The following is a 21,722-nucleotide window of genomic DNA, read 5'->3' as shown; positions in this document are numbered from 1 at the left end:
TGCAAATGCACCATTGACGTAATGCAGACTAAATTAGAGCAAGCCACTCTGTCTTTCCCTGATTACTCGCAGCTGTTGCTTGGTGTAGGTACGTAGGTATTTTTGTTTTCAGTTGGGCTGTCCTTTCCTGTCCAATCCAATCATCTTGTTTATCTTGTTCATCTCCATTTCACCTCATCATTTGTGTTGTTCGGTTCCTATCCGGCAACACTACCTAACCTAACCTAATGACAAAGCCAAATACACTTGTTGAAAGGACTCTCGAAGATCGGAAACTTCGATGTCGCAATGACTTGCTTGACTTTGAATTATTTCTTCTCATAACAAGGACGTGGCGGCTTTGTTCTGTATCCCAGATACTGAGGCGCTCAATCACATGCTAGGCCTGAGTGGGGGAAGACAAGAAAACATGCGATAACGTCGCAGCTATTAGATTGATGGAGAAAAAAAAGAAAAAAAAAAAAAAGATCGTTAACATACCTTACGAATGTCCTGCACCCAACTATCTGCAGTCTTGCCTGATCAGAAGTGTGCGAAGAGGAAAGGAGGACCGGTCAAGTAAACTGACGGGAGCATCTCGTCCCCTTTTATCTGGTCTGGTTTCCCTTCTAGCCGTCCCTCACCCCTTGATGGTTGCTCCAGGAAATTATCGGTTGCCCCATGGCCACGATGAAGCGGAGGTAAAATCGATATGCGGTGTACATTTCCCTTGTACTGTACAGTACTTGGCCGCGAATATTCGATTCGCAAATGGATCACCTCTTCGAAAATACCCCTTTAAACAGGCTGGGCTAGTCCTCTTACGGCATTTGTGGACATGGGCTAGACCCTACTAAGCTAGACGGCTAAAGATCCACCACGACGATGTTCACGTCGAACTTGGTGCCGTATCCTAGCCACGATGCATACGTTAATGACCTCTCTGGACGGCATACTGCAGTTTTTCTCCAATGTCGAGAGAAGGCCCGTCTCCCACCGTGACATACAATATCATTCCATATTAGTCAAGCATATACGTAAGCTATCAATACATTTCCAGGGCGAGCAGGCTTAGAGCGCTTCAAGGCTGAAAAAAAGTTATCCAAGAGATCTATCACATTTTACCAACATTCGTTTGACAACTATGGAGAGTGGGTCAAAAGTTCAAGGTTGGCTTGGGCTCGCATCCGCAGTGAAGTCTAGCCTGACCGAACTCCAATGTGGGTGGGTAGTATGGTAGTATGGTAGTATTTTCACCTACTTCAGTGTCGTGGTTGGCGTTCAAGCCACCGATAAAAAGTCTCTCCTCCTTAACCTAGTCGATTTCTACATGATCTAGAGGGACTTATGACGGATAGGCGGCTTTGTCGAGAATGCTTCCTACGCATCCCACTCTCAGACTAAGCAGCCCCTAAGATTCTAGTAACAAGTTGACGATATTATATCTCGCAATACCTAACAAATGCAGCTTCCTCTCCACTATGGATCAATTAGCTCACCCACTACATGGTTTATTTCAGACCAGCGGGAACTAATTGTGTACTAAAGTTCTAACCTAGAGCAATCCACTTGGTATTTGTTTAATAAAATTCTCATATCGGTTGGTCCAGGACAGCTTCAGCTATCGAAAGCCGGTGAAACCGTTCGCCGAAGGCCTCGATCAAATTAGGTCTCGGCAAAGGGCGGGTTTTGTTGTCGAAGTCGATTCCAGAATGATATGTAGTTTATATTGATGGCGTTTGAGGTTATGATGACGAGACTAACTAACAACGACTGCCACGTCAGTTTTGTAGCAAATAGAGAATCGGGAGATTTCCACGTGGGGCATACGGTACAAGGGAAACTAAACCGATTAATCAATGCAAGTAGGCCTTAATGTCTGACTCTATTCTTATATCCCATCCCTTAGGCTGGGCAGGATCGACATCTTCACGACTAAGTTAAGAGCCGCATCTAGCTAACCTTAATTGCTGTGTCAAAGCCTCAAAGCTTGAGTTGAGATGTTTAAAGGATAAGTGCGGCAGAAACCACATACAGGTATGAATAGCGATTACATGTATGTAGCATTTAACATACTTAGGTAGGTAGATAGTTACCTCATTGAATATTAAAGTGTTACGAAGACTAATAGTATAACGATAAGAGATATACATTTCTAATATATTTTCAAATTAGTTAATAAATAATACGTTGAGGTTTCCCATGTTTTTTTTTTATTCAAGTAAACAATGTCGTGATAGCGTGTACATACACACATGACACTGACACGGCGCCTGTAGAGTTCACAAGCACAGAGTCAACAGGGTCCATTTAACTCCACCTCTAACACATATCATAACTGATTGGCCAATGGTTTACGGTCAGCAACCCCTGAGATTCATACCAGCTCCCCGAGATTTCGTTGCACAGCGCTTGCCATGAATATCAACTATTGACAATATTTCCCTAAATCAGAATTCCTTGGTTGTACCTCCCAGCCACTTTCCTCTGGGATTATCATCTATCATCTATCAGCTAGCCGGGGCTATCGTACATAGTCGGCTATACCTACTCGCTTTTCGCCTATTCCCTCCAAGAGTAGATACACTACCACCACATGTCACATATCAAACGGTGGTGTACTTCTCTACTTGTACATTAGATACCTACTCATTGAAGCACGAGATGGGAAGCGTCGATAGTCTGCCCTATTGGCAGGTTAACGTCCCTGAAGACGAACGGACGGAAGAGTGTCCGGAATTCCTCCGCAGCCTAAGCGTCAAGGATATCAGCATCATCGGCACGCCCGACTCGGAGTACACAGTGTCGACGTGGCCAGAGGTGCAGAACATAGTAGCCGAGAACCGGCTAGGCTCCTTCAGACGTATCCCCTCTGACCTGCGGCGCTACCTCGAGTACACGTGGAAGCTGAAGAGAGACCACGGCAGCGTCATGAATTTCGTCCTGACGCAGCGGCTGCACTGGGAGGCCCCCGTGAAGCCGCGAGGCAAGCCCTTTGAGTTTGGAGATGACGTCAAGATCCTATGGAACGACTGGCCGTACGGGATTGACGATCGAATCGTCCACCTTGTCGTCTGGACCAAGTTTGAATTGCCTGAGGATCCCGTCACGACGGATCTGACTGACGAGGCTCGGGCCGAGATCGACGGCTACGTGCAGAAGACGTTTGGATCTAGGGTCCCGAGGGATCGAGTAAGTGAGAATCGACACACCCATTCTTCTTATTCCTAGTTAGGTAGGTAGTCATGCTAACACGTTTGCGTAGTACATCTGGTTCAAGAATTGGAGGTCGTTGAAATCTGTCCAGGCCGTAGAGCATTTCCACGTCATGCTCTTCGATCCAGATCCCAAGTTTGTCGATGAGATTACGAATGGCGACATCCCATCTTGCCGCAAGGTCTGACGTGGCTTCGTCTGTTGGGCTCGCTCTTCATGATTGATGATATATGATAGAAACGGTGCATATTTGGTTTTCTGTAGATTACCCAAAGACCCAAGAATCAACTAGTACAGATGCTATATACCGGGACGCATCCTTGGATACACTAGGGATCTCGCATCGCCCGCATGAGTAGGAATCCATTGCCTGGGATACCCAGGCCGCTTAAGGTTTCTAAAAATCCGGGGTTATGAATTGCACGCATTGTAGTTATAAATGAGGCTGTCTAAGCCCTTGGAAGCCTTCATATATGTAGTTCCCCGTCTCATTCTGCCTCGCTTAACACGCTCCCGCTTCAGGTTTGATGTAATATTGACGACATTGAGCCTCGTACTAGAAACACCAGCTATTTTAATAACACAAAGCCACGTCACATAATATTGTGTAGCTTCACTACTGCCAGGGGCCGCGTATAAGAGATCTCGATCTGAGACTAAGGCAGCCCTATCTGATCAATCATATGGTAATAATTCAGCGGAATTCTGTCATTTCGGCACGCGTAGTTATAGATTATGCTATATTCCGTCACATATAGAAGTTTCTATACCGACTTTCAAGAAAATCCATGTTCCTCTTGCAGTCGATACCCGCTCAGGGTCAAATGACGGTACGATTCAAACGACTAACCTAGGAGATTTACCATTTTATGCAACTTCTCGTTAAATGTATCTAAAGCAATTATAGGATGCACTTGAAGCCCCGAACCTTTTCTTAGTAGGAACAATTGAAGTCCTACCGATGAGACGATACTATCCTAATATAAGACCACATTTGGGAATCCCAACAGGCATAACTCTCCTATAATGTTAGAATAAGACTGGTGTTATAGGTGACATCACAGAACTTACCATCCAAAATGCTCGTTGTTTAGCAGTATGTCCATGTCCTATATATACCAATATTTCATCTCAATGGCACATCCCCTTTCCCCTAGACAGTAGAATCACAACCCCATGGTAACTTCCACAGCAGGGAATTCCGCCGTAGGTATCGCAATCGGCTTCTCCAAGCAGACCTTAACCCGCCACCCTCGCTCCTTCATGGGTTTCGGGTCGTCGTTGATCCTGAAGTCCGATAATATCTTATTGGCGATGTGGGAAGCAAGCGCCTCTAGCGTTTCGAAAGATGATGATTCCATTGTCTAATTGGGGACATATAAGCGGTGTCTAAATCTTTTTATATAATTAAAATATGATTCACTCTGCGGGCTTACCTCTACGACAATACTCTCTAATTCGGTGTGTATGTCCTCCGCAACATCGAACCTGTCGATCTCGACGTCTGCGACGAGCATCTGCTTGGCCTTGCGCTCGTTCGGGTTGACGCCGATTAAAGTTGGAATGTGTAGCCCCTGGATCCGCAGAGTGCGTGAGTAAGATCGCAGAGGGTTCCTGTTAGTATCGCTTTTCTCTTTCTCCTCATCTTCCGGCATGTCTTCTCTGAAACATGCTGTTGTCGTTAGACTGACACCGGCGCCGAGAAGAGACGCCTTGGGCAGCTCCACGGTAAGTGAGAGCGAGCGCAGGCGCGCTGCATGTAGGAATGGTAGCTGGTCCAGCGGCAGAGCTACACGGCTCCCGTCTACCACACGTCCTGTCATGCGCACCCACAGCAACTCCAATACATCAGCGGTGCGCGGGGTAGTAACCTCAACTGCATTGCCCGTACCGGCTACCGCGGTCGCTGCTGTTCCCGCAGCGTCGGGTTTAGACCCCAAAAGCTCGAGACTGCCGAGTAGCGTCTTGCTCAAGGTGCCATAGTGCACGGTGCCGGAGTCGAGCTTATCAGTGTTCCCCGACGAAGACTCGTTCACGGAGAATGGGTCTGCGAACGACACCTCGGAGGAGAGAAGCACCGGCTGCAACTTACCGGAGCGGCCCCAGGCATCTCGGCCGATGGGGATAGAGCTTCGCAAGCTCCGCACGCGGACCACAGCCACAGACTCACCGGCGTCGGCACGGGCGCGCCACGAACTCACGAGGGGAGCTGGAGGGTCGGTTTTGTCATTTGTGGGGGGGCCTGGGGACATCTTGAAATTTACTGCTGGTGATGTCTTCCAGAAGAAAGATAGCATTGATTGCTAGTTGGGCTTTACGATGACGCAGTGTGCGGAATGGCGGGGCTGTTCAGCTTCAGCTGAAGGTGAGAATATAGTTGGAACTGGATGAATAATTAATTATAATGTCTTAAATATATTATATGATGTTTGGGCTTAGAAAAAGCAAACATGTGCCTCTTTCAGATACGGATTGGTTAGAGGGAGTTTGAACGGATGAAATCATGTTAGTTATAAGCAAACCCGAGTAAGACGATGTTATTTTAGCTGTACACATGGGCCCCACTAATACAGTATATTTCATTAATAGAGGGTAATTTGAGAACTACTGTATGTGTTGTCCCTATTCAATTAGACAAATCTCCACCCATTTACAACTGAGGTGTGTAGGTAGGTTGACGATCAACATACATACCTGTTTGAATAGATACCAAACCTTTAGAAGGTTTGCTCATTACGCAGGTAACCTGTATTTGTAAGATTCTATAAAGTCAAACAACAACTTTGTGAACTTGAAAAGGTATCAACGTTTCCTATTTTCTCATCACATATACCTTATACCTACTACTATAATGAACAGGAATACTCTTCAACTAGCAATCCCAGACGGATCGTACTTCATCGACCATGTCTTATGCTCCTCCGTCGCACCCCACTTACTCAGGTCGGCTGTCAGGACCTCAATATCGCGAAACCCATGCTTCTCATATAACGAGTGAGCTGCCGAGGAAGACTCAAGGTATACAACAAGGCCGAGCCTCTTAGCTTCCTCGATACCCCATTTAGTTAACGTGCTACCCGCGCCCCGGCCCTGGTGTTTGGGATCTGTATGGAGGAGCGAGAGGTCTTAGAGTAGCGCGGTTAGTGAGTTATCGTACCAGAAGAATATCATCTAGTGAACTACAACCCCTCATCCCTTGTTTCATCTTGCACATGGAGAAAAGACACGACTCTTCCCCCTTGAGGTCAAGTACTCACAGACGCAACGCTTGTCGCCCCAGATACGCGACCTTAGTTTCGCAATATCTCCAAATACAAGCTCGCACGCTTCGGCGTTACAACCTGGGCCGAACGATCGAGGCGCTGGCTGTGGCGGCTTCTCGGTATAAATGTGCCACTTGGCGAAAGCAATCATCTGTTCGCCTTCGGGCAGATCCGTATCGACTACCTTGAGCCAGCGCGCGGTGGGGTCCCTCTTGAGCTCGGCGGCCAGCTGAGCGCCGCGCCCGGCCACTGCCTCCGGAGGGAACGGCCCCGGGAATAGGATCTTGTTGAACGGGTTCGGCCCATATGCTGCAGACTCGATCTCGGCTGCTCGGGGCGCGTCAGCTTCGGTGGCGGGTTGGAGTTCGAGAGGCATGGTTTACCGATTAGTTAATGATTGGTGAGGCCCAAGAACTATGATCCTAGTCTAAGCTTGAGAAATGTGGTGTGCTTATACTTTATTAGATAAATTTAATACAGGTAAAGCATAAGTCAAGCCATTCCCGGCCAACATTGAGTGCTGCTTTTTAACGCTTATATTTATTGGAGTAATAAGCACGCCTTATCTTCGAGGGATACCTACCTGCGTATACTGGGGGCTACATGGCTAGAAATCCATAGCCTAGTCTTGCGGCTGAAATAGGAAGAGAAGGATCATATCTCATATTGTGACTCAGTCAGCGCGCGGGAGTGAATATGTATGTGTCGTATGCTATGAAGTACATAGTTTGCCGGCGGAAAGCGGCGGGACTTATTGGTCGATGTTACCTATCCATAGAACTATGCCAAATCCTCCCAGCTTATAGAGCATGATATAAACATAGACATCTCACCGAGAAAGTAGATCATATTGTATTTGACTCTACGGACGAGCTTGCTGTGCATAACATAAAGGAGTCGATGGAAAGTTGTCAACTACCTAGTTGAGTGATATCCCTTACTAGTTGTTATATATTATTATATATAGACTTATAGAGAAGCTTTCTCTGCCGATAATAATTAGGTATATAGGTAGTCCATATAAAAAATATTTGGTATCAACGATACATTTTTTAATAAATCACCCTTGACTTATCAGCCCTACTAGTTCCATAAGAAGAATATGATTGAAAAGTGCGACGAGCACTGTACAATACCAAGTTTATATTTAAGATCTACCTCTAGTCCGGACCCACCATCCATCCCTTCTATCTAACACACCACAAAGAAGGAGATAACGAAGAAGAAGATAACCTCCCAGTCCCAAGATATCCAAGATGGTCGCCCTCCCGCCCGGCATAACCCTGAGCCCACCGTCCCCAACCCGGGGCCGCTCTATCCTCGCATCACAGGTCTTCAGCCCGGGAGCCGTCATCGCCGTGTTTGCTCACGGCGAAGGGGCGCCTAGCATAGCTATCCCAGACAACCCACACCTACCGCGGACCTGCCACTACTGTCTAGCCATAGCATCGGATCAAGATCCAACAGTTTCTCCCCCGGTCCGCGTGCGCGCGTGCACCGGCTGTCGCACAGTCTACTACTGCGCCCCGGCATGTCAGGAAGCCGACTGGGCGCTCGCCCACGGCCTCGGCGAGTGCAAGGCCTTCCGACGGGTCCGCGCTCCCGATCCTGCTTCGTCTCAGGAGGAGGAGACCAATCCGGATCGCATGGTCTTGCCAACTCCCGTCCGGGCTCTGGTCCAGGTGCTTGTGCGCCCGGAGATGCAGGCCGCGGTCGCGGAGATGGAAGGCCATGTCGAGACGGTGCGCACTACGGACCCGGATGTGGCGTGGGCTGGCATAGAGCTCCAGGCGCGCGCCGCGCTGCATTACTTGAGTCGGGAGGTGAGCAAGAGTAATCTGGCCGAGGCCATGGAGATTGTGTGTAAGGTGAGTGAAGACGAGTTTTGCTACGACTGTTCTAGACAGCTCGAGCTACAGCTCTTTATCATTTCTACTTCTGCTCTCGCTACGTCTGCTTTTCTCGCTCCTAGACTCTTAATCCTAACGATGACCAGCTCAAAGTCAACTCCTTCAACCGACTCGACGCAGACATTGGCCAGAGCGGGACATACCTCAATCCCGTGCTGGCCATGATAAACCATTCCTGCGTTCCGAATGCTTTCGTACAGTTTATAGGACGCAAGGCGATCCTACACGCGTTTCGGGAGATAAAAGAGGGCGAAGAGATCGAAATATCATATATTGGTAAGCTCGGCATCGCGTAGTAAAGTTATTGCTAACCGCTCATCTCACATCAGAATGCACACTCCATCGCTCGCACCGTCAAGAAGCGCTACAGACGCGGTATCACTTCAAATGCCTCTGTCCCCGGTGCAAAGACGACCTAGACATCTACCAAGTCTGCCAGCAATATCCGCATCTCGAGCTGAACTCGTTCAGTCTTGTCCCCGATCTAGACAAACTGCGGCATCCACCTATCAAGCAGCATCTGCAGTCGAATAGCTCTCTGCAGAAATACATCGAGGAGATATACCCAAACTGCACAGAATCGCTGCAAGGCTTGGATTTGCCAGATAAGTCCAACCAGCTCCGCCAGCGCTGGAAAATGTGCGCGCGGCTTCGACAAGCCGAGTTGTACGCCGTCGAGCCGTTAACGCAAGTGTTCGTCGACGCCAGCATTTACTTCTGCGAACAGGCCTATTTCCAATACGGCTTAGTTGTTTCGTGCTTCCTTGCTCTGAACAGCGATCCCTATAGAGGGCCTATGCCCTTCTCCGGACCCAGGGTGAAGGGCATGCTCATGATCGCGAAGCTCTTAGCCAACACAGCTTCGATGCTACCTTGGGCGTCGGGCAGCAGCACCGGGTCTCTATCGGCGAAGATCTCGCAAGCGCTAGGGAAGATGGACCAAGCGACCATGTGCCAGGCAATTCTAGCCATGGTTGTCCATTACTGCCCGGCGGCTCATTCAACGGAATGGCAGATATATCGTCAAGCAAAGGACCTGCTGAACGATCTAGAGGGTATACCGGGCCGAGAGACTGAAAATGCGCTGGTAAATGCTCTTGCTAGAAACCCGACTGGTTCGGAGGAAACCCGTTTCTTCACAATGGCGGTCCTGGGACCAGTCCAAACACTAGCCGGCTTTGCCCTGGATATTATGGATACTGAATTCGGCTTGTGAAATTAAATTAAATTAAATCAAATCAAAGTTATTATTGCAGAGTGCAAACTAAGCTATTGGTGACTTTGTTCTGTACTACGACAATGCTTGATAGCTTACTGTCCCCCCCCTCCCCCTGGTGTTTATATAAAACACCATTCCTCCTTTGCCATCGCTTACCCCAAACCTCTGCCCGATGGTGCTCGACCTGGGAAGCTGCGAAAAGTCGCATCCTGTTAATTAAAGAAGTGCTTGAAGACATGTCAGCAGTGGCATCGCTTCAACCTAAGAACCATACTTTCCTCCTCCCCTAGCTCGTTCTTTAACCAACCTTGGTAACATCAGTGGTGAGCATTTCCATTGGTGGATTCTACCTGGGAGTCTTTGTCTTCAGGTAGAGGCTGCCGTGACCCGTTGTAGGCCAGTTCATCTCTGAGGCCTTCCAGCTCCGCTCGTAGCAAGGATACTTCCTCGGCACAGGCCTTTACCGACGAGATATATTCTCTTATAACTCCTGTGGTTCCATGTACCTCTTCTCGCACGCGTCCTAGGTCTTGTTGCGCGGGACTGGTATCTGAAGTGGCTATTTCGCGCTGTGGTGGTGGTGGTGGTGGTGGTGGTTGCTCCGTGGTTGACGCTGATATGTGGCGATTGTTGCTTAGAGATAAGCGTAGGTCTGCTGTTATTTGCCTCGCGCAAGTAAGCTCTCGCCCAATAAGGGTGGAGGTCAGGTTCATTTCACTGAATTCGGTTTTTAGTGAGGCAATGATATCCTGCATGTCGGCATCCCCGGAATACTTGTCCACGACCCCTTTCGACTCCTCGTCGACTTCCTTCGTCCGCTCCGCGACCTTGTCTTGGGCACACGGCGTTGTGGTATAAACGAAGCCAGCTCTAGCTCTGTCTTGTTGATGACGTGAACGGTCAAACCCCTGGAGTTCTTCTCTTGAAGCATCTAACTGAGCTTGTAGATGGTCAAGAACCTGGCCTTGTATTATCGAAAGGTCACTTTTGCTCGTGCTAGCGTGCGTGTTACTCTCGGGGGACGAAGGTGTGAGTGAAGGATCGGGACTGAGGCATGGGGTTTCTAGACAAATCATCTGTTGGATGACGGCTCCAACAATTTCCCCGGTCTCTGGGTTGGCATCCGCTTCGGTGCCATTCGCAAGAATGAGTACAATTGAGGAAGACCGGAAGAACATTTGACCCCTATGATCATTAGCAAGTAATGTCTAAGTAGGGATTACACAAAAACTTACTCGCGTAGAACGTGATTGGCCGGTGTTAGGAGACACTTGAACCCAAGTACCGTCTGGCAAGCGAGGCATGATATATCATGTACATGGCTGTTTTATAATGGATGTTAGGAGTGGTGTTATACATATGTATTGTTTGAAGATAAACCGTACCAATCCTCTAGAAATGTGCGTTCCTTTCCAATTCGCGCGGGACCTGTATATATAATGGTCGGGAAACCCGCATGAGCGATATAGGCATTTGTGAAGGATCTAGGACAGGCGATGGGGCAGATATAGTTTTCAATGCTGATCCATAGATTGGTGAACGAGTATAGAACTGCCCGGCACCGAGCACAATAGCATACGACTCGATCCAAAGGCTCTGTCACGTCTAAGATATCCATGACGAGGAAATATTATTTTGACGACTCCTACATTTTGGTTCTCGGGACTTTAAATGTTCTGACCAATGGTTTATATACCCAACCCATCTATCTAAGGAAGAGGTCCTAGCAACATCTTAAATCTTAACCTAGAGGCCTACCATTTTAGGTATGTAGCTTATCATATTAGCACACGCACCGTTCTTGCTAGGTGCTTAGACTGAAGCATACTTTGTCTGGGGAAGCAACAGTCGTAAGGCAATGCGAAGATGAGATAACGTTACGGCAGAGTTAAAAAAGGGAGTACATACGTATGTAGGGGGTATGTACTTGCCGGGCCTCTAATCGCCTTGAGGCTTTTCCCAACTTAGACGCTGCAGTAGATCTTGTAACTGTAAAGGCAACAATACTATATCATACCTATTAACTAAACGGTAGTAATCTAACCTACGCAAGCTATAAAAGCCTAGCGAATTCGCGTAACTATATAGGTAAGGTAGGTAGGTACCTATCCTTGACGAAGAATATAGAAATGGGGTATCTCGGAATACCAATGCCAAACACGATCGTAGCTCGTAGCTCGTATCTCATATGCCGCCTCCCTACACCATGTATCGTACATACCTAAGAAGGATCCCGAAAATACATCGTCCTTAAAAAAAGAGTACAAGGGAATTAGTTGATTCATTTGACACCGATGAAACCGATGCCATTGCGCGCAACATTGACTGCCTTCTTCAGCGCTTGGTCTTCCCTGTCCGTCCACTTCACGCTTAGATCATCCCAGTTTCTGCCTGGCGTATTGTACTCTTTCTTGAACTGAGCTTGCATGGCCTGTAGGCGCGCCATCTCGCGCGGGTCGCCGGAACCGCTGAACACGATGAAACCGGTACATGGCGGTAATGAGTCGTATATGCGCTTGATTCGCTGGGTGAGGTTCTGAACGCATGTTTCAAGGGACATGTTGGATAGGTCGGGAGGCGGAAAGTCGCTCGTCCCATTCCACCACCCCTGGTATGCCTCTAGCTCGCGAAATCGTGCGAAAACAAAGTCAACGCCGCCAAAAGGTATCTCTTCTCCGACGGGATCACCTCTCACAGCGCGCATGATGGCTTCAGTCACCTCCTCGTCAGACTTGCACCCGATTGGAAACGTTGAAGCTGCTCCGGCACCCTTCATGGGGTCGCCCCAATCAATCATGGCGCTCGTTTTCCCAACTTGGATGCCTCCTTTAGCCTCAACCCCACCGTTCGCACGATAAGCCTTTCCTGTTCTGGTCAACCGTCGGAACAGATTCTCACCCGACTCCTGGTTGCCCCAGGATTTTCCCTTTTCGCACTTCTGTTTCACAAGGTCTAAACATGCCTTTGCGTCTTCTATCGAGTCGTGGCCCATCATACCCTTCTGGATCTCCCGCTTGAGAAACCGCTGAGATAAAAACTTTAGACTGTTTTTTAACGGGGGTCCTCGGTTGTGCGGGAAGAGAATAGCAGTGTCAACAACAAATGGGTGAGTAAGTTGCAGTGCTTTCATATCCGATTCTAGGGAGTGCCCTACAAGAATTGTGCGAGGATGGAGGATTTGCAGAAGCTTAGCCTGGATATCTCTAAGCGTGGTAGTCACAGGGGCTAACATTTGTTCCGTGATGCCTGAGAAACGGGTGACATAGTCAAGAATTGGCTTGTCGGGTTTTACCAATTCGTCGAGAACAATAGTCCCATCCCATCCTACAAGACTGATTCTCGTAAGGGAGAACTCTTCGGGCCCCGTTACGCACATCTCACAGTCAAGAGCAAGAATTTCTCGACCCGCCGTCACACTCCCTTGTTGGATTTCCTCTTCGGGAATATCGCCATCTTCGAGATTCTCCACATTTGTATGAACCCATCCCTCTAGATCTTGAAAATTCTTGCGCCGCTCTGCTGGTATGCAGGCAGGATGTAATATATACCCATTGGCTAGGAAGTCTTCTGGCATCGTTAGAAACTCGGTGATTCTTGTACGGTCGTCCTTCCAACCCTTTGGCTCCTTCGCAGGTTGGACTCCTCGTTGACTCTTCTCCTCTTTGGTTTTTTCAGTGGGCGCCGTAAGTATGGTGCCGAGTGGCGAGCGGATAGTGCCATATTTTTCGTTACCTGGCGTTCTGACAGGCCATAGATGACTGAACATATCTGCGAAGTCCTTCAAGATTTCAGGAAGCTCGTCCTTTTTAAGAAGTCGGGGATAATAGTCATCCGGAGATGTTAACACTCGGGGCCTTTGATCCGAATTAAAGGGCTGGTCATTATACGTCGTAAAGTTGACATCCTGCTTGAACATAGCCTCTTCTAGTCCCGGTACCATGATCGCGACGATCTTTCGAAATTGCGGCCGTTGGGAGATTGCAACCCATTGAGGAGCTGCGCCTTCAGCGAAAATGTAAAGGATGAGGTTTCGTAGCGAGTCGAGTGCGATCTTAGATTGGAGCTTGGCATTGTGATTAAACGTGATGGAAGGGTAATTGGTCGATTGGGGCGCCGGAATCTTCTTTTCCTTGTTGTCTTTTTTCGACTTTTTGGAAGAGCGCTTGCTTACGGTTTGCCATCCTTCGTCCGCCTCGTCATGGGGTCTAGAGCGCTTCAAGCTACTAGATTCGCTCTGGGTAGTACCAGTCGAGGTATCCTCGGGGAGGTCGGTGGGAATTTGCGGCGATGGAGCTTCGATACCGAAAACTTCAGCGGGATCAGATATTGACAAGGGTTCATCAATAGGCACTTCAAGCGAGTCGGGCAGAAGGCCTTCCACTGACTGCGCGACAGTATCGTCCATGGTCGCGCGTTGTTAACTTTCGGGCCAATTATAGCGAATTGAGATAGCTATAGAATTGGATACATTAAGGAATGGGATTGTTGTATGTACGTAGAAGTTTTGCACTTACAGGCCAAGAATTAAAAAGGTGGAATTGGTCGTCGTCGCCCCACCTAGAGCTTCCCTATATGCATACCTACCTATACATATAATACATAGACGTACTATGTGGGGGAGGCTGGGATTTGGCAATTACCGATTGACGACAACTCTCCACAATAGTTTTATTGGTCAAACTTATATTCACATGTAATAGGTAACTACATGTAGCAGGCATTATATTACATAGGTACGCATTGCAAACTACATGTACGCTAAGCATTATAGTACATACATAGTAGCAGTCCTATATTTGTCTTCTATGTGTTTCTGTGTATGCGGAATATGCATGTGGGCATCATTACATATAAACACCAGACTATACATATAAACACGGATGTATTCGTATTTCGTTAGTATCTCGTATTACTCATATTTGTACCTCCAAGCACCGGCCAAGAAAAGCGGTCAAGGATGACCATATAAAACAATACATATCACAGCAGAAGACCTCAGCCCCGTTGAGGTGTGAGTATAATAATAGGTATCTACCATTAAACATGCGTGTTGAAATATAGAGTTATAAATAGGCATAACTATATCTAGCAGCGGATATCATACAAGTATGGCCTGCCTCCCCTGCCCGCCCGCCTGCTTTTATATGCAGAATGCTTGTAGAATGCTCGTAAAATATTGATTCCTCCCTTCTTTTAAACGCCTGGCAATGCATAATTCTATATTCTTTCAACTTGGGTACAATACTAGTCATTGTAATTTCATAGCTTGCTCTTGATTGCTTCTAATTTCCCTTCCTCGGAGACCACTACGACGACGACGCAGATGTCGTCGATTTTACCGCCATGCCAGTTCTCTTGGGGATAATATTTTTGAACCTCTTTAGCAAATGGTCCGTCAACCCGTTGGTTCGTACTCGCCAGTTTGGCGGCCCCTGCGATTTCTACTGCTAGTGCGCTCTGAAGCGTCAACGGCCGCTGCGTCGAATCTTCTGCTTGGGTGTAGGGCAGCAAGTTGTCAGCGACGAGTATGCCACCGTCACTTGCTTGCCAGGCGCCCAGTTCGATCATCAACCGGCTAACTATTCGAAGTATGTCTTGGTTGAACAGGTTGTCCCAGACTCCGTCGCTCGCGAAGACGAGTATATCGCCATGTTTCAGTGTGTGCTGTGTGACATCCGCATCTCTGGGATAGTCACACAGTTGTGCCCCACCGAATGCGGCGGCGCGTGCCAGCATGCTTGCCGGAACGATGGATAACTGATACGGCGTGTTAAAGGCATGCGTCTGCGGCTCTGAATAGCTATGTACAGCATTTAGACGTAAATGCACAAATCCCGAGTCACCCAGGTTAGCAACTTCTAGCTTGCCATCTTCACTCGCGATACCAACCGAGGCTGTGCTACCCCCAGCATGAATGGATCCATCCTGGCATACGTCATCGTATCCTTTCTGCATTAGGGACCTGGCCATCAAGGACGAACCAGCTGCGTCTAGCCTATGTTCATACGCTGCCGAGGCCATATAGTCGCAGAAGCTGTGTGAGAAGTCGGCTGGGTCAACACCACTATCTTCCCAGCCCCCAACGCCGTCTGCAATGCCAAAGGCAATAGCGTTTGTGTCGCCTACACGACTTATAAAGAAAGCATCCTGTCCACTTGCTGGACGCTTCGATTTGGGACGCTGCTTCTGCGTTTGGATGCGATTATAGGGATTGAAATGAAAGACGTCGTTTGTCGGGTTAAATCTCTTATATTTGGCAGAAAACGAAGCGGCCGCATGGTATATGAATTTGTGCGTAGAATCTGCGTTTGATTGCGTTTCTTGTGATCGAAGAATCGGTTGTACAGAGAATGTTCGGGTGCGATAGGCTTGCTGTCGCAAGAGAATCGAGGACGGGACCGGCGGCCTCAGTTGGTGCTGAATATTTGTAATTAAAGGTCTAGATAATACACCATTATGTATCTTCGAGAGCATCGTGATTTAAGCTGAAAAGGCGGCTTTCCATGGGTGGCCACAACCTGCGATACTATATAAACTGCCTCACATCCTTCACCTAGGTAGATTTTATGTCTCTGCAATTCAATCTGCAACGTTCGATTTCCTACTTTGAACTGTACTAGAAAGGCAAAGTCGTGGCAGGCGGCAGCAGCTGTTTAGGTGGGTACTTGGTGTCAGGATTACAGTAGCTGACCGCCCAGGCGCAACCCCGGCAGTGTAAGGCTTCTTGTATTAGTGAGGTGCCTACCTTAGGTACATTATGTACCTAATGTATACCTACCTAGGTATGTGCAGATTTTTTGCGTTAAAAAAGGGAAAGAGCGAATGCCTGGAATAAAACTTGAAATAACTACCTAGGTTAGGTAGTTGGTCATTTGCACAAGATCAATTTCATTCTAAACTTCAACATTGTCACGTATCGTTAATACTACTACTTACCTACCTTAGGTGCCTCTTCTGAAGTTGACGTGTTTATACAACCTTGAACAATGTCTTCGCCGAACCTCACTACCATACCTTTGGAAATACTCTTCCTGATCGTTTCACACCTCAATAGACGAGACTTTACAGCTGCTCGCTTGGTCTGTAAACAACTTGAAGGCTCGCTCTTCCGAGAATTCGCTCAAAAATACTTCACTATGATCCGTTTCATGTGTACCGAATATAGCCTACAGGCTCTTGCGGACATCTCAGAGTCCCGCCTGTCGCCCTACCTAAAACACGTAGTTATTGAGGCAAGTCTCCATTTCGAACACTTCGATGGAGCTCATGAATACGACAGTAGTGACGACTTGTCTACCGAGATGCAAGTCAGTATCAACAAGTTTACCCAACTAGCCGCCGACCAGTTAGCATTTCTAAATACTGGACGCCATCAGCAATTACTTATCAAAGCCTTTCGTAATCTAAAACTCGAAAGAGTCGGGATTTGTGATTCGGTTCGCGACAATCCGTGCAATTGCGCTAGCCATAAGGCCATCAGTTTAGGAACTTCCCAGGTCTATAGGGAAATCGGCGCCTCGCCCTATACATTTCGTGTAGGGAGGCCTCGTCGGACACCCTTATCTGGAATCAACAGGTGTGTGCAGCCTGTACTATTTGCGCTAGGAGAATCAAGATCAAGGCCGAGACGACTTGATATTTGCGCAATGATGGATCTATTGAATGATGAGCAAACATTTCACATCCCTAGCTTTGCGAAAGATACTATCTTGCCTATAATCTGTGGGCTAGAAATTATCGATTTTGGGTTCAACCTGGGTTGCTCCTTTCCACGCCTGATTTCACCAAATGTTAGAAGCTTGGATTTATTCGGGGAGTATTATTTATACACATTCCTTTCACATGCAACCCGTCTCGAAGCCTTACATCTCAGAGGCATGCAGTGTGAAGTGGTGGAGATATGTTCCAGTTGTTAGGGGCTCCGATTTCATTTAATGAAAACGGAAGACCACCTAAGCTCAAGCCGCTAGAGTATACGAAAGTCTATGAGTGTGAGATTAAGAAGTGCCTGACTTGGACGACGGACGTCTTTTCTCTTATTCGAAAATGCTCTAGCCTCCGAAAATTAACCCTTATTGATATAGGTTTCCTGGAGTGGGATTTCGATAACTTCTGTCAACTACTTAAGGAACTATTCCGATCAAGCGCACATCTTAAATATATCCACCTAGAAAATATTGATATAGAAGGTCACCGAGTTGCGGTAAGTTTTGGAAAGAGCTATGATCACAGAGTCAGATCATTCTCTTACCAAGGATCGAACATGAAAGCGGAGCTCGAGGCACTACAGTTGTACCAAGACCCAAGTAGGCCAAAACTCCATTCTGAGAAGATTGCAAGTGCTAATAAGATTTTCTAGAATGATACTAGAATACGATATAGATGACGACGTAGATACGGAAGAAGACGGCATTGATCCGGTGGAAGAAACAGATAATGTTATGAGGACGTTTTTAAATATATCCATACAACTTCACAACTGAAGATATGGTCTATCCAGGGGTTCGTGGGGGTTTCGTATCGTACTTTACTTGTGAGGTCATGGGCGTTTAGCTGAGAGTAATAGGACGGTAGGAATGAACTGAGTTCATTCAAGGATCGAACATTTGCTCCTTAACTACTCTGTATACCTATAGGTATTATAACCCTGGGGCTAGCTTACATGCAAGAATATCAAATACGTCTTTGATCATTGGCTTACTTAGGCTGATGTACGCTACAATGCACGATGCGATTCAGTGCGGGCCAAGCTTATTGGTCCTTCTAAGAATTTATCGGACAAGTGGCTCAATAGACGGCGCTAGATCTAAGAACGGTAAGTGCCCGCATGTGAAAGTCGGGTCGGAATTAGCAACGGCCCGCTTGAGTTGATTAATTGAAAGCATGTGATTGGTCGGAACATTTCATGCCAATAGCCGAGGGCAAACCGGGTCGGGTGGAAAGTTCGATGATGGAAGACTTTCAATTCCTCTTTTGCCACTAATTCCTGTAACAACTTCTAATTGAATAATTGCTAGGCCGGTTGATTCTCTTCTAGTTTCAATATATTGTCCTAGATTTTGGTCCTCTTATACTTTTTCTCACCTAATTGCCAATAGCGACGGCAAGGAAAAAGGGAATCAACCAGCTAAACCAGCAAAAACCGCTCTCCCGAATTTGCCCGCAATGGCAGCTCTTCGCTCTACCTCATCACGGCTGTTCGCCGCCGCTGCCTCGTCGCGGCCCGCCGTGTTCCCGTCCGTGTTCGTACGATCGATGGCTTCATTAGGTGACGCCACGGTCCAGGCGAATCCGAAAAGCAGCACCGACTCCCGCATGAAATCGTTCCAAATCTACCGATGGAACCCTGACACTCCGACCGAGAAGCCGAGGATGCAGACGTACACGCTGGACCTAAACAAGACGGGACCCATGGTCCTCGATGCTTTGGTCAGGATCAAGAACGAGCTAGACCCCACGTTGACCTTCCGCAGAAGCTGCCGAGAAGGTATCTGCGGCAGCTGTGCGATGAACATCAACGGGACGAATACCTTGGCTTGCTTGTGTAAGTCATCTTGGCGACGCAGAAAAGCAAGACAACGTCGCGGCTAACACGGTGTTCATAGGCCGTATACCCACGGAAACCAGCGCTGAGATGAAGATCTACCCGCTACCCCACACATACGTCGTCAAGGACCTCGTCCCAGACTTGACACACTTCTACAAGCAGTACAAATCGATCAAGCCTTACCTACAGCGGGATACCCCCTCCCCAGATGTACGACACCAATCCACCGAGATAATCTCCTCTATCGCTTATACTGATTGTGTTCATTACGTAGGGCAAAGAATACCGACAGAGCAAGGCTGAGCGCCGAAAGCTAGACGGTCTATACGAGTGCATTCTGTGCGCGTGTTGCTCGACGTCGTGCCCCTCATACTGGTGGAACGCCGAGGAGTACCTAGGACCCGCCATCCTCCTACAATCGTACCGCTGGCTAGCCGACTCTCGCGACGAGCGCAAGGCAGAGCGCAAGGCCGCGCTCGACAACTCGATGAGCCTGTACCGATGCCACACCATCCTCAACTGCACGCGGACCTGCCCCAAGGGTCTGAACCCGGGTCTGGCGATTGCCGAGATCAAGAAGGAGATGAGCTTTTAAGCTAAGCTAAGCGAGGTATAGAGAAGTACGAAACGGTATGAGTCCTAATAGACGACGAGATGATCTGCGGACTGGGACTAAGGCTGGGCTAGGGATGAGGTTGGAAAAGCGAGGAGAGAGGCAACTGTATAAAGCTGGGCGACGGGATATGTATGCTCAGGGGCCTGTTCTGTCCGGCGCCGGTGGCGGCGGTTTTATAACGTCGTTAGCCGTGTTCCTTTTGTCTGGGAGCATGATTGGAGTTGCGAGTCTCGTTTCATTGGCCTAGCAGCAATAACCAACTATGATATCAAATACATTATCTGCTTACATTACGCATGCGAGTACTACGGACTAACCCAGGGATGTCTGTTCGGTGCATGTGTGTATTCGTCTTATTTATCATACGCGGTATTTGCGGCGTGGACTCCACAATAAGAAATCATCCCAACAGCTTTTTATTGACTCTCTTAGATCTCAACTAACTTCTCAACAACATCCGGTTGTTTTTGCCCCTGGTTACTACCAACATCGACATTCTCCTCCTCCGCAGCGTCTTCCTTCCGCAGCTCAGCTTCCGCCAACACCTCATCACCACCACTACTCTTCCCATCCATCTCCTTCTTCCCCTTTCTTTTTCCTACCCCCGCCCCCGCCCCCGCTCCCACACTCTTCTTCTCCCTCTTCTCCACCCTCTCCTTCTCCCTATACCGCAGCACACCACCACCAGCAGACCCCGACCCCGACGGCGGCGGCGGCAGCGGCGGCAGCGGCGGACACCACCCCAGTCCCAGCGCGCCCGGGCCGAAAGCCATGCTCACGGCGGTGGTATACCACGCCGGGTGGTGCGCGAGCCCGACGTCGCGCAGCCCCGCGGCGGTCGTCGGCATCTCGTGCGCGTAGCGGCAGTGCGCGCCCCAGCGGCAGGTGCCGCGGTGGCACCAGTGTTTGCAGTAGGGGCTGGAGGGACTGCCGTTGGTGTGGTGGCTGTGGGTGCTGGGCCTGGGGAGGTGGAGGTGGAGGGGGTGCGGGTGGGGTTTGGAGCGGGTGGTGGAGGTGGAGGTGGAGGTGGAGGGGGGGTACCAGAGGAAGTGGGCGGGAGCGGGGGCGGGGATAAGGGGGTATGGGTTTGTGGGGGGTGTGCTGTTGCTTGTTGAGGGGAATCTTGGGTGTTGGCTGGTTTTGACTGGTTTGGTGTGGGGATTGCTGGTGTTGGTGGCTTGGGTATTTGGGCCGTTGGTGGTAGGAGAGGATTCTGAAGTTGGGTCTGCCGACGTCAACGATGTAGATGATGAGGTGGAGGGAGAAGTGGATGTTGTGGGGATGTCGACAGGCACCAGCGTGCTATTATTCGTACCCTGCACCCGGTTTCGCTGGCCTTGCTCTGTCTGCGTGTGATAGCCCCCCTGGTGAGCAGCTGGAGATGCTTGGAGGTCACTGCGCATATACACCTGGTAGAACTTGGGATTTCTAACCGCGGTTCCCAGGTTGCGGAGACCGACGGTCTGCTCGACGCTCAGCTCGCGCGGTACCCCGAATAAGTCCAGCCATTCGGGTAGTTGGTCTACGGCGACGAGAGGCACGATGGGTCCGGGTGTCGTTACTGTGCCCGACGCCGTGTGCTTTATCGTTCCTGGGCGGACGATGAAGTAATGAGGTAGTGGTATTTGGTTCTGCGTTGGTCTGGGACCAGAAATAGAGTCGGAGTTGTTGGCCCGCTGCTGACTGCCAGCTCCTGTTCCTCCTCCGACGTATTGGTTGTTATCCGTGTTAGCCATAATTCTGTAGGGTTGGAGATATAATTCATGCTCTAGAATTTCGGAGTGTAAGTCCAACTTGGACGATGGGAGTAGCCTAGGTTAGTGTAAATTAATCAGACCAAGTTACGTATATGTGTATAGATTTGATTCTATAATAGCTATGTAGCAACCCTAGGGACAAACCTCTGGTGAGTCGTTTGGGCAGATATCCGTTTCGTTTGCTTGCCAGTCATGCAAGAACTGCCCGTTTGTAT

The 21,722-nt window shown here is 48.7% G+C and overlaps 10 protein-coding genes across 10 annotated transcripts; 4 read left to right on the top strand and 6 right to left on the bottom strand.

Moving 5' to 3' along the window:
• The first annotated feature begins 2,468 nt into the window (after positions 1-2,468).
• Positions 2,469-3,678, top strand: F4813DRAFT_316515 (uncharacterized protein). The gene is made up of 2 exons (XM_049240945.1): positions 2,469-3,171; positions 3,245-3,678. Exons 1-2 carry the CDS (start codon positions 2,644-2,646, stop codon positions 3,380-3,382), a joined length of 666 nt encoding a protein of 221 aa, XP_049102175.1. The 5' UTR covers positions 2,469-2,643; the 3' UTR covers positions 3,383-3,678.
• Positions 3,679-4,361: 683 nt separating this feature from the next.
• F4813DRAFT_387075 (Dihydroneopterin aldolase-domain-containing protein) lies at positions 4,362-5,447 on the bottom strand (the record flags this gene model as incomplete). The annotated part of the gene is made up of 2 exons (XM_049246510.1): positions 4,362-4,559; positions 4,632-5,447. 2 exons carry the CDS (start codon positions 5,445-5,447, stop codon positions 4,362-4,364), a joined length of 1,014 nt encoding a protein of 337 aa, XP_049102174.1.
• A 383-nt stretch (positions 5,448-5,830) lies between these two features.
• Positions 5,831-7,291, bottom strand: F4813DRAFT_351300 (acyl-CoA N-acyltransferase). The gene is made up of 3 exons (XM_049242399.1): positions 6,924-7,291; positions 6,453-6,858; positions 5,831-6,320 (listed from the first exon to the last, which is right to left on the bottom strand). Exons 2-3 carry the CDS (start codon positions 6,832-6,834, stop codon positions 6,064-6,066), a joined length of 639 nt encoding a protein of 212 aa, XP_049102173.1. The 5' UTR covers positions 6,835-6,858; positions 6,924-7,291; the 3' UTR covers positions 5,831-6,063.
• A 260-nt stretch (positions 7,292-7,551) lies between these two features.
• Positions 7,552-9,626, top strand: F4813DRAFT_351298 (uncharacterized protein). Its single transcript, XM_049242398.1, has 3 exons — positions 7,552-8,326; positions 8,455-8,644; positions 8,698-9,626. Exons 1-3 carry the CDS (start codon positions 7,715-7,717, stop codon positions 9,582-9,584), a joined length of 1,689 nt encoding a protein of 562 aa, XP_049102172.1. The 5' UTR covers positions 7,552-7,714; the 3' UTR covers positions 9,585-9,626.
• Positions 9,627-9,737: 111 nt separating this feature from the next.
• F4813DRAFT_316476 (uncharacterized protein) lies at positions 9,738-11,243 on the bottom strand. Its single transcript, XM_049240944.1, has 3 exons — positions 10,973-11,243; positions 10,823-10,909; positions 9,738-10,772 (listed from the first exon to the last, which is right to left on the bottom strand). Exons 1-3 carry the CDS (start codon positions 11,203-11,205, stop codon positions 9,905-9,907), a joined length of 1,188 nt encoding a protein of 395 aa, XP_049102171.1. The 5' UTR covers positions 11,206-11,243; the 3' UTR covers positions 9,738-9,904.
• A 260-nt stretch (positions 11,244-11,503) lies between these two features.
• F4813DRAFT_351294 (uncharacterized protein) lies at positions 11,504-14,369 on the bottom strand. The gene has a single exon (XM_049242397.1). It carries the CDS (start codon positions 13,990-13,992, stop codon positions 11,869-11,871), a length of 2,124 nt encoding a protein of 707 aa, XP_049102170.1. The 5' UTR covers positions 13,993-14,369; the 3' UTR covers positions 11,504-11,868.
• Positions 14,370-14,755: 386 nt separating this feature from the next.
• On the bottom strand, positions 14,756-16,451 carry F4813DRAFT_316418 (protein serine/threonine phosphatase 2C). The gene has a single exon (XM_049240943.1). It carries the CDS (start codon positions 16,059-16,061, stop codon positions 14,847-14,849), a length of 1,215 nt encoding a protein of 404 aa, XP_049102169.1. The 5' UTR covers positions 16,062-16,451; the 3' UTR covers positions 14,756-14,846.
• Positions 16,126-17,687, top strand: F4813DRAFT_316361 (uncharacterized protein). The gene has a single exon (XM_049240942.1). It carries the CDS (start codon positions 16,574-16,576, stop codon positions 17,501-17,503), a length of 930 nt encoding a protein of 309 aa, XP_049102168.1. The 5' UTR covers positions 16,126-16,573; the 3' UTR covers positions 17,504-17,687.
• Positions 17,688-18,545: 858 nt separating this feature from the next.
• F4813DRAFT_316352 (succinate dehydrogenase ubiquinone iron-sulfur protein-like protein) lies at positions 18,546-19,982 on the top strand. Its single transcript, XM_049240941.1, has 4 exons — positions 18,546-19,131; positions 19,193-19,344; positions 19,409-19,764; positions 19,822-19,982. Exons 1-3 carry the CDS (start codon positions 18,753-18,755, stop codon positions 19,727-19,729), a joined length of 852 nt encoding a protein of 283 aa, XP_049102167.1. The 5' UTR covers positions 18,546-18,752; the 3' UTR covers positions 19,730-19,764; positions 19,822-19,982.
• On the bottom strand, positions 19,913-21,710 carry F4813DRAFT_401166 (uncharacterized protein). Its single transcript, XM_049248366.1, has one exon. It carries the CDS (start codon positions 21,484-21,486, stop codon positions 20,179-20,181), a length of 1,308 nt encoding a protein of 435 aa, XP_049102166.1. The 5' UTR covers positions 21,487-21,710; the 3' UTR covers positions 19,913-20,178.
• Between the last annotated feature and the right edge of the window lie 12 nt (positions 21,711-21,722).

Source organism: Daldinia decipiens (assembly GCF_022478715.1).
Source record: "Daldinia decipiens strain CBS 113046 unplaced genomic scaffold F4813scaffold_7, whole genome shotgun sequence".
NCBI classification, from domain to species: domain Eukaryota; kingdom Fungi; phylum Ascomycota; class Sordariomycetes; order Xylariales; family Hypoxylaceae; genus Daldinia; species Daldinia decipiens.
Note: the sequence above shows the minus strand (reverse complement) of the source record. Positions and strands in the feature narration are given on the sequence as shown.